Below are 10,835 nucleotides of genomic sequence, written 5' to 3' on the forward strand. Positions count from 1 at the left end.
AGATAAACCAAGAGCAGGGCTGAGGTTGTGGTTCGACTATGGTCCGGTCTGACTTGGGTGCGAAGTTGGTCGTGCACCAGAGTCGGTTCGGGCCGGTTACGGCATATAATCTCCAGTGCGGATCAAAAGCAGGTTGGCCCAAACCCGACGGGGCAGTAAGCTGAACCGGGTTCGTAGTCAACGGCGTTACGGGCTAGGCTGTTGCTAGTCCGGCTCAAGCTGCGGGTCACGGCCTAGATTCGGTTCATCAAGCCATCGGCTTTTTTTTAATTAAAATAAAAAGGAAATTATTCATTAAGTGCTAAAACTAAATATCTGATCAGAGGAAGCAAAAAGAGATAGGGGATGGAATAATACGGCAAGAGTGGGTCAGTCTTCTGGTTCTGTCCGGTTAGCTAACGCGTCAAGGCATTGGCTTCATTGTTTTGTTATATATGGTCAGAAGTGGTGAGATAGTAACCAATTGCTGGTGTGATCATCAAACTTTGAAGCACCATCTCATCCACAGCAACTTGCATTTATTCATGCTAGAAGTAGTCAAAGAAAATGCTAGAAAATAAACTTCAAACACAGGTAGCAACATAGCATTATTAAATATACATATTAGGCAACAATTTTGCTGCAATACAGAGAACCACCATATAGCAACATAGCGACATTAAATATACACACTAGGCAACAATTGCGGTGCAATACAGAGACTCTTAACGGAGGAAAGCCACAGACAAGATAGATAAAGGAGACACGACAGAGACCAAGAAATTTTAAGAAAGCTCATGGCCTGCTCTTGAATGGGATTGCCCTGATAACTATCTGTTGGTACATAGCAGCAAGAGCAGCTCCAATGAATGGTCCAACCCAGAAAATCCACTGAGGAGAGAGAAAAGGAATTGCTTAGTGTTCATGATCCAGTCAATAGCTATGAAAGGAGCAAAAAAAAAAAAGATCGTTTGATCACTTCCTTGTAGACTTACATGATCATTCCATGCATGGCTCTTGTCATAAACAATTGCAGCTCCAAGGCTTCTGGCAGGATTGATGCCAGTGCCGGTGATGGGGATGGTGGCCAGGTGAACAAGGAACACTGCAAATCCAATAGGCAAGGGAGCAAGAACCTGCAAGAAACTCCACAAGATATAAGCCCCACAGTGGACAGAAACAAGGAGCTATGGTGGATCATGCAAGTCGATCAAAATATTTATGCATGTTAGGTCATTTGGCTGCTCACAAGTGCTCATTAATCTAAGTTGCATATGAAATGCAACAAGCAAATAGATATTGCTAAAACAGGAAGGAAACTCACAGGCACATGAGAGTCCCTAGCACTCCTCTTGGCATCAGTGGCAGAGAAGACTGTGTAAACCAGGATGAAGGTGCCAACAATCTCAGCACCCAAGCCATCACCCTTGGTGTAACCAGGGGCCACAACATTCGCTCCACCTCCATTGTTCTCATAGAGCCCCTTCTTAAACCCTTTCACCACGCCTGCACCGCATATGGCACCTAGACACTGCATCACCATGTAGAACAGAGCCCTGGTCAGGGACAGCTTCCTGGCCAGGAGCAGCCCAAAGGTCACAGCCGGGTTGATGTGGCCACCTGAAAGCCCAGAGCATAACTCAGTCGAAGATATTGCCGTGATCACAAGTGAGGAAGGAAACAAGCAGAGGATGTGTTTGTTCACCTGAGATCCCAGCGGTGCAGTAGACCAAGATAAAGATCATGCCACCAAAGGCCCAGGCAATCCCCTGGATGCCCACGGTGGAGCACTTGGTGTTGGACTTGACCACACCCATGACGGTGAGGATGCTGATGTAGAGGAAGAGGAAGGTGGCCATGAATTCTGCTATGCCAGCCCTGTAGAAGGACCATGAGCTGAGCTCCGCTGGCTCAAACAGTGGAGCTGGTGGTGGCTCCTGGTAGTCCCTGTCCTGACTCTGGGCAGCTGTCCCTATTGCCTGCCTCTCCGAGAACTTGTTTGCTCCCACCCTCACATCCTCCTCTCTCCCCTCCATCTTACCCCGAGGACACTCTTCTCCGGACTCTAGAACTATATGATGAGCACAGGAAAGAAATGTTGTGTGGCCTGACCAGCAATCAAGACTAAGCTGGGGCTTTTATAGAAGTGCTGACATCTCTCTGCGTACAATAACTAATGGGATAAGGTTGGTGCGCTAATCAGTTCGTCACATTGAGCCGACCGCTTAGTAAAGTATAGCGGTCTCTCAAATAATGAGTGGCAAATGTCTACATCAGTACACGTTAGGTAACTCCTTGCCAATTCTTACAGCCGCTCCTGTTTTCCTGGCCACATATTAAGGAGAGGAGGATTTGGATGAGACTAAGCACTAACAATATGTTAATATGGTTTGCGCTTAATTAATTAGACTGTGCACTTAATTCCAACCGCCCAACGTCGATGGGGACCCGCTCACCTGCCTCCGGCGAGACACCAACCGGGGACGGACGCGGCCCCGACTGGCGGTCACAACCGGAAGCCACCGTTCACCAGTCATCAACCGACGCATGGCCGACCGAAGCCGCCAGCCACGTCTTATCCCTTCGACGAAAGTAAATCCACGCGGCGGTAGCGTCTTTGAGTGGGGCCCGCGCGTGATATGGTACTGTAAGTAACAACGCATAGAAGAGGACATCACCCGAGCATGCATCGGGATCCGGTCACCAAAATTCAGTTTCGTTAAATTAACACGAGAAACACAAGCTCAAGTTTTAATTACAATATAATTAGAAATACCTTTGTAAAAAGAGCGATTTTTTTAAAAAAATACTTATATTTTAGATATTTTTAAGTAGGACCATTCTTTTGATTTTTCTTACATAGTATTCCTAATTAAAAAAATATTTAAATTATTCCTCAAAATTTTTCACATACTATAATATTTTGGCTTGTTATAATAAATTTGATTTATCACAATATTTTAATCATCATAATAAAATTATTAAAATATATCAACTTAAAAAAAATGTAAATAAGTTAAATAGAATTAAAACATACTCGAAACTATTAGATATTTCTAATAACCTAAATAAAATTAAAAATTAATTTATTATGATATTTTGACCTTCACAATTAAATATCATAAAATATACTTGAAGATACCATAAATAATTAAGATACATTTTTTACCTCAATCATACTAATTACAAAATTAAAAAATAATGTTATAATTGTCGACAAACAATAATAATCAAAGATATACAATATGATGTAATTTATAATATTTTTAGTAATATTTTCGGTATCTTAATAAAAATACCATTGAAAATTACTATAAACGAACCAAGTAAAAACATAATTATAATTTAAAACTGATAAAAAAAGGGGGGGGGATAAAAATTTGATGGAAAATTTTTTAAAGAGTATTTTAGATCTTTTATATTAAAGATATTATTTGAAAAAAAAATAAAATGAAAAGTATTGATTTAAAAATTACCCTAAAATAGGATTATTTTCTAGGAAAATCCTCCCGTAAAAATTTTTCATTCTAAAAAGGCAGAAAACTGACACCAATTTGTGTTCGTGAGCGTGGGACCCATGTTCCGCGCAGTGCACGTCACCCCTGACAGTTCTCCGGGGTGATTCGGTCGGACTGCTAAGGGTCGTCCTTTTGGATCAGAATTCTTGAACATGAAGATCTCTTCGAGGGTAAGGCTAAGGTTGAGGGTAGACACCGTGTTAGTCGACGGCCATTGTGCCTAATACTCTCACCGATCGGACGATGGAACATTGCCTGATGGACTTCATCAGACAGATCTCTCTCCTCGAAATACCGCGTCGGATGGCTTTGAGTCGTTCTCTGCCTCGATATATCCCTCGCCGAACAGTCCTGGACACTCACTCAAAAATCTAGGGTTTCCATCGGCACCGCAGACGGCTGAGATTTCGGATCGAGGGTTCTATTTCATCGATTACGAAAAGGTTTTTCTTTCGCCGCGTTGCGTCTCAACTGATGAATTCTTCGATTTTGTTTTCGTCACTCGTTTTCGTTTTTTACTTTGATCTTTGCTCCTTCAATCATAAAATGAGAGTTTTTTTCCCTCCATATTTCAGGCTTTGCAATGATGAAATCTTGAAAAAGGACGATGAGTGATTGGAGCGTCGTCTCCAGTGTGATATCTCTTAAAACTGCAAAGGATTTCTGAGCAAAGATTGTAGCTCTAATTATTAGAAGAAAAACGAAGAGCTTTACAGATCTGACGTTTTTTATCGATCAGTTGTGTGTTTCATTCTCTAAAGCAAAATTTGATGCACGTATTTGCTAAAAGCAATTTCTTGGAGGGGTCTCATTTAGTATAAATCTGTAACAAGTTGCAAAATGCAGTTGTGCATCCGTCTTCAAAAGAAAATGGTTTGGCATTTTGGGACAAAGAGAAAGGTTTTTTGATATAACCAAAAATAATGTTTTTTCAGTGAGGCCTCAATTCAAGTTTCACGCTACTTCTTATTTCTTTAATCGCGTGTGTACGTGTGCATATATATATATATATATATATATATATACGCACATAAAAATATTTCTTTAAGCATTAAATAATATTTTTAAAATACTGTATAGTATTTTATGATAAATATTAATCTACAAAACACTATAAATAGTTGATGAAAAAAAAATTTCGATTTGGGTGAAAAAGATAATGGTTTTTTGAAAGACTATATTTAGAACATTAAAAATAAGAGATGACTGTTTGAGAATCATAAAAAAACAATATATCATTTAAGAAATTAAAAGATATATTTCCTCGGACAATCATCCAATTAATTATTTAGGTGTCTCAACTTTAATCCGTGATTCGAATCCGATATAAAGGGATGAGTATATTGGAATACCAAACAAATCCGACCCGTTAACAGCACTGTTTTATGACAATTAGGTGCTTCGGGTGTTCCTCGGAGTCATCGGACTGAGTTCGCAAGCTCCGTGTGTTGTGGAAGCGAAGATATAGAGGGCGATAGCGATGGACCCGAGGACGGACAAACTAATACGGCGCACCGCCATGGCCGGCACCGTCACCGCCGCTTACTTCCTCATCACCGCCGACTACGGTCCTCAAGACCACGCTCTCCTCGCTGTGAGTCCGTTCTTTCCTTTCCCTCGTTCCCTTTACGCCGCCCATGAGTCTCGCTCTCTTTGAGACCCAACGCCCGCTTCCTGTTTGTCAAATTGACGGAGGAGTCAATTCATAGGGACGACGAGTTAATTCTTTTTTTTGGGTCGGATGAGGCTGGTTTTTCCCAGCGCTAAAACCCTAGATCCTGATTTAATATTTTCTATACGGATGATATGATGACATTTGGTCCTTTCTTTGTTACTCAGGCTGGTAAATTAGCTCGACTGATACTGCTGAAAGATGGATTACGAACAGTTTATCACGTAGCAATCAGAACTTTTCTAGTTCTTTATTTATTCTCCACGTAGGTAATTAGGATAAATTGAATTTTCTTGATTTTTTTACAATTAGCTTTTTGCTTTGTAAAAGAGTTCTGATATACGAATGATTACGAGCAAATAGAAAAGCTAACTGAGAAAAGCCACTAAAAGCAGGAATCTGACAACAGCGCAAATTGAGGTGGAAGATCACGACCTGGATGCCCACACCAGTCACTTGGCTCACCTGTTTCTCTGTGTCGTATAAATGAATCACATTATGGCAACTCAAGTGAACTTCTTATACCCTAATGGCAAAATAAATATGAAACAAAATAAATAATGGGCATATATGAAAATAAGGCTTTAGTGTGACAATCCAAGAACAAATTTTTGAGTTCACTATGAAAAATGAAAATTTCTTACGGAGACATTAAGAATTTTTGCTTTTGAGCATATATGCCCTCTTTTTCTAGTTGTGTTTGACATCCTAGTACGTCTCTATATTATCCAACCCAGAAAACAACGTGTGTATTTCTTTTTTTTTCCTATTTTGTATGCTGAATTGTGGTGAAAGTTTGAGGAGTAAAATAATTTATAACATGCAGCCGTTGGTGAGTTTTTATATTATAATTAAGGCTCTGAAATTATCTTAATAACTAGGCAATGTTTTGTTTGTTTTGAGTTGAATCATCAGTTCACATCAGACCTTATGACTCTCTTTAATAAAGGAAACTCGTACCTGACCTTGTGGTTTTTTCTTCTCCATACATATTAATCGGGCTTTCAAGCAATTATATTAGCAAGGCTTGTTAGCTCTGGTGTAGATATTTTTGGTGCTAGTTCAACAAAATTATTGGCCAAAATAAGTCTCTAGTCAGATATTTTGGCTACAAAATAATTTAGTTTTGTTACAAATTATTTAGAACGCATTTATATTTGAATTCTAAGTGCCCTGGTATTTTTCATGTTTGTCTATAAAGCTGTCATTTCCATAAGAAAGTTATAAAAGTTCAGCATGTCAATAGAGAAGCCCATGGGTCTACTGATCTTTTGGTTAATTTGACTAGGTGTAGGATGAGATCTTCCTTTTTCGAGGAAACCAGGCAGTTTCCCGCTGACTGACACGGTGCTTGCCATGCTTCTTTCTTGTAATTGCTTGTCATTTAATCTAGGTTGCTCTGCAACATTTTTGTCACAAAAGGGAAAGAATAAAAAATAGACATCCTATCTTTTTTTTTTTGCAGAGTTTCTATCATAGAACATCTTCATGTTCACCATGTTCTGTGTATAATTCTGATATAGATTTTTTCTTTTAGCATATTGATGACATTTTTTTTCTAAAAGCATCCAATAAATTTCCCATCACATTCCTTCATTGTGAGTTTTTCCCTCTTTACAAGTTCTTCAGTCTGGCAAACTGGTTTTTTAATCTGTATATACTTTATTTTCATTTTCTTGTGCCTGTTGAGTTGGAGACATCTCAATTATATGATCTATTTAAAAAAATCATAATAATTTATTATTCTAATAGTTGGTATCTTCCAGTCCACAGTAGATTAATTGACATGTTCTTTCGCTGAGTTTCAGATTACGAGAGCTATCAAATCCATGGAATCATCTCTTAAGAGGTTTGTATTTGGCTCAGGAGATGGGACTCGAGAGAATGAGGAAGATGTACATTCAAAATAGTGATCTTGGCTGCCTAAATCAAGCAAGAGCAACTCTGGTCATCAGGTCTGTTTATTATATTGCCTGTAGCACTTAATACATGAATGTAAATAGCCATGGTTTTAAGTGTCTTATGAACTCTCTACTTCCTCACAAGCAAATAGAGACCTCTTTGGGAATCCATTTGATTTAGTATTAGTTCAAAGTTTGGTTTCCTGTGGCATCTTGAAAATTTAGGTACAGGTTATATGTTGTACTTTGTGATTTCCCCTCTTAGTTTTCTGTTGTCAACTCTGTTATGATTAGATCCTCTCATGTTGATCAAGCAGCACCGATTCATATCACCAATCCAACATGACAGTGTCTCCTATGTCAATATGGTTATAGCAATACTAAGTTTTGGTTGCTGTGGTGGATTGAAAACTAGATGCAGGTTCTATGCTGTATTGTTGTGATTCCATATTTGGTGGCAGCTGCATGTCATGAGTCCTCTCATGTTTGATCCATTGGCACCAATTCATGTGATGAGTCCAATAATATGTTTTTTTTTCTTTTTCTATGGAAAAAAAAGCTAAGAACTAAATAATGTTCTTAAAAGAGAGTGGCGACACCAATACAGAGTGGCGAAAGGGTGACGATCTATTGCGAGTCGGATACGACTTTCTTTTATTGGGCTTGCGACACATTCGTCCATAGCACCAACTTCCTTGTGGCTCAACACAAGTCACTTGTGTCACTTGTCACTCCCTCGACACTGTCTACAACATCTTCGATATAGGTCCGCAATGAGTCTACCCCCTTTGCGCTTCTTGCGATCTTGATCATATTGCTTCCTTGTTCTCTAGCTCTTGTTTCTCCACCTCCGAGTCTACAATGATGCCTTGGCCAAAGAAGCTCATAGATCTTAGGCAGAAGACCATGAAGCAACGATGCGAGGAGGTTGAGGAGAGGGTGGAGGTCGTCCTATTAGGCTGAAGTTGGAGGATGGGGTTGTGGAGCGGATGATGGTGCATGGAAGCAACGACCCTCGTGGTTGGCCTGCACTAGTAAATGATCGCGACCCTACCACTATGGGTGGCCCTCGCAACCGTGTTGTGGTTTGCCATCAAGCTCCGAGAGTAGGATGCGACAATAGAAAGGGGCAATTGGGTGGTGCTCTAACAATTGGAAGTGTGCCTTGAAGTGCCTGCAAGGCTAATTGTCACTATTGTATCATGGATTGCTCGAGTCACTAAACGCAAAGCCCAATTCGTCGACACAATTGCTGAGCAACACTAACATAGATGCAAAGCATCGATGTCTACGTCATCCTCTTCCTTCTTTCCCTCTACCTCAACTCCCGTCGTCGCTTTCCATTCTCATCCACAATAGCCACATACGACCCCTAGTGGTATCGTTGTCTACCACCATTGAAAACATCACTAGGGTATTGAAATTATCTTTTTGTCTATCGTTTTCGTGCTTCCATCGATAAAACTGATGACGTTAGGGTAAATGGAGCTAGATATTTTATTTTCATAACTATAGGGATTCCAATGTAAAATTTTTAAGTCTACGGATTGATATGCTAAAGAGATCAAACTACATAAGATAATATGTAATTAATCTATTAGGAGATAATAATGTAGGTCAAAAGATACAAAGATAAGTAATATAGGCTAAATGGATATCAAACTATATAGATAAAACCTAAAAGATAATTGAATAGGAGCCAACAAAATGTGCCAAATTACATGGGTAAGCACAAAAAAAAAAACAAAAGAGAGAGAAAAGAAAGATTAGAAGATAATAATGTTGGTTAAAAGATAAAGAGATAGGTAACATAGGTCAATAATCCAACATGTTTTTTTCCTTTTTTAAGAATAAGAAAATATATTATAAGAAATAATTGATATAGGCCATCCATCCATACATGTTCTATTTTCCTAGAAAAAAACCAAAGAGATGTTAAGAGAAATTCTAAACCCTAATTTATAGATTAGAACATAATAATGTAGGTTAAAAGATATATAGATAAGTATTATAGGTTAAATGGATAATATGCCAAATTATATATGTAAATTTTTTGAAAAGGAGACCCTTATATAATTAAATATAGAAATAATTTAATAGTGGCATAAGAACCTTAGTAGGGCCCACATCCAACATGTTTTTTTTTTCTTCCTTAAAAAAAATAAGTAGATGCCAAGAAAAATCCTAAACCCTAATATCTCGTTTAGAATAAAGTAATGAAAGTTAAAAGATATCTCTTATTGGTTAAATGGATGATATGTCAAATCATATAAGGTAAAATGTAAAATTATGAGAACCTAATATAGTTTATAATAATATAGGTAAAAAGATTTAGAGATAAGTATTGTAGGTTAAATGGATAACATGCCAAATTATCTATGTAAAATTAGAAAAAAAAACCCTAATATATTTTAATATAAACATAAGGGCAAATTCTTGTAAAAAAATTTTAACTTTTAAAATTTCTCAAATAGTGCTTCAACTTTAAAAAATTTCTATATAGCATTTTTTTTTTTTTTTACCCACGTTGACCACCATTATTTGCCTAGCCCATGGTAGTTCCTCCAACACATCGATCGACCCCCTTCTTTAGCAACAAAGGCATACGAGCCGTCGTTAGACTAGTGATGGAGGCATATTTTTCGCAACTAACGACAGAGACTGCATGTGAAAGTGCTCCGATGAAGGGGGTTATGGGCGACGATGAGGGTGTGCTCCCATGTTCCTTATCGGCTGTTGATGGCAATGAGGAGGTGTGAGGACATTGCGCGGCCCCTTTACATGCAATGACAAAGGCTACGAGTGAGGGCGAGTTACCCCCCCTCCTTCCTTGCCTATGGTCGATAGTGAGACGGGGCTACAGATGACGATCACGAAGGTTGTGCCTCTAATTACTAGATCCAATGGGGTCTAGCAAGGGCTACTATGCCTTTATTGTTGGCAAGTTCAACGAAGGCTAAGGCTTTACCATCGTCAAGGAATGAGACCTTGCCTCTCGGCGAGGAAGGAGGGCGACGAGGGTCACTACGCCTTTGTGGAAGGAGACATTGCCCTCGATAAGGAAGGAGGGCTACAAAGGTTGTACTTTTATCATTGGGCGATCGAGTGAGGAACCCACTCAAAAGTAAGGATGGCCGACGGGCAGAAGCGATGGTGGATCAAACAAAAAAGGCAAGGATAAAATGATCTTTTTTAGTCGATTAGGAGTGTTTTATGAGAATTTTTAAAGGTTAGACATTTTAAATTAAATTTTAAATATTTTTTTATGAATTTATCTAAGAAATAATTTAATAGTGATATAAATACCTCAAAATGGGGCTACAGATGATGATCACGAAGGTTGTGCCTTTATTACCAGATCCAATGGGGTCCAGCAAAGGCTACTATGCCTTTATTGCTGGCAAGTTCAACGAAGGCAAAGGCTTTACCATCATCAAGGAAAGAGACCTTACCACGAGGAAGGAGGGCGACGGGGGTCACTGCGCCTTTGTGGAAGGAGATATTGCCATCGACAAGGAAGCGAGGAACCCGCTCAAAAATAGGAATGGTTGACGAGCGGAGTGACGGTGGATCAAACAAAACAGATAAAGATAAAATGATCTTTTTTAGTCAATTAAGAGTGTTTTATGAAAATTTTTCAAAAGGTTAAATTTTTTTTTATGAATTTATCCAAGAAATAATTTAATAGTGACTTAAATACCTCACCCACATCTAATTTTTTTTTTTTTGACAAAAAACATAGTTTATAATAGAAAAAACTATGAT

The 10,835-nt window shown here is 38.7% G+C and overlaps 1 protein-coding gene across 1 annotated transcript; it reads right to left on the bottom strand.

Annotated features, from left to right (window-relative positions):
- Nucleotides 1-557: 557 nt before the first annotated feature.
- Nucleotides 558-2,086, bottom strand: LOC135643578 (aquaporin PIP1-2-like). Its single transcript, XM_065160707.1, has 4 exons — nt 1,685-2,086; nt 1,304-1,599; nt 975-1,115; nt 558-870 (listed from the first exon to the last, which is right to left on the bottom strand). The coding sequence occupies exons 1-4, from the start codon at nt 2,013-2,015 to the stop codon at nt 775-777; spliced, it is 864 nt and encodes a 287-aa protein (XP_065016779.1). The 5' UTR covers nt 2,016-2,086; the 3' UTR covers nt 558-774.
- Between the last annotated feature and the right edge of the window lie 8,749 nt (nt 2,087-10,835).

This window comes from Musa acuminata, chromosome BXJ3-7, assembly GCF_036884655.1.
Source record: "Musa acuminata AAA Group cultivar baxijiao chromosome BXJ3-7, Cavendish_Baxijiao_AAA, whole genome shotgun sequence".
In the NCBI taxonomy this organism is placed as follows: Eukaryota; Viridiplantae; Streptophyta; class Magnoliopsida; order Zingiberales; family Musaceae; genus Musa; species Musa acuminata.

Excerpts from the sequence above, each read along its gene's own strand:
- LOC135643578 (XM_065160707.1), bottom strand. The coding sequence starts at position 2,015 with ATGGAGGGGAGAGAGGAGGATGTGAGGGTGGGAGCAAACAAGTTCTCG. Across the intron at positions 1,600-1,684 it reads CTGCACCGCTGGGATCTCAG|GTGGCCACATCAACCCGGCT; the intron begins GTGAACAAACAC and ends CTGGGCTTTCAG. Across the intron at positions 871-974 it reads GCCATGCATGGAATGATCAT|TGGATTTTCTGGGTTGGACC; the intron begins GTAAGTCTACAA and ends CTCTCTCCTCAG.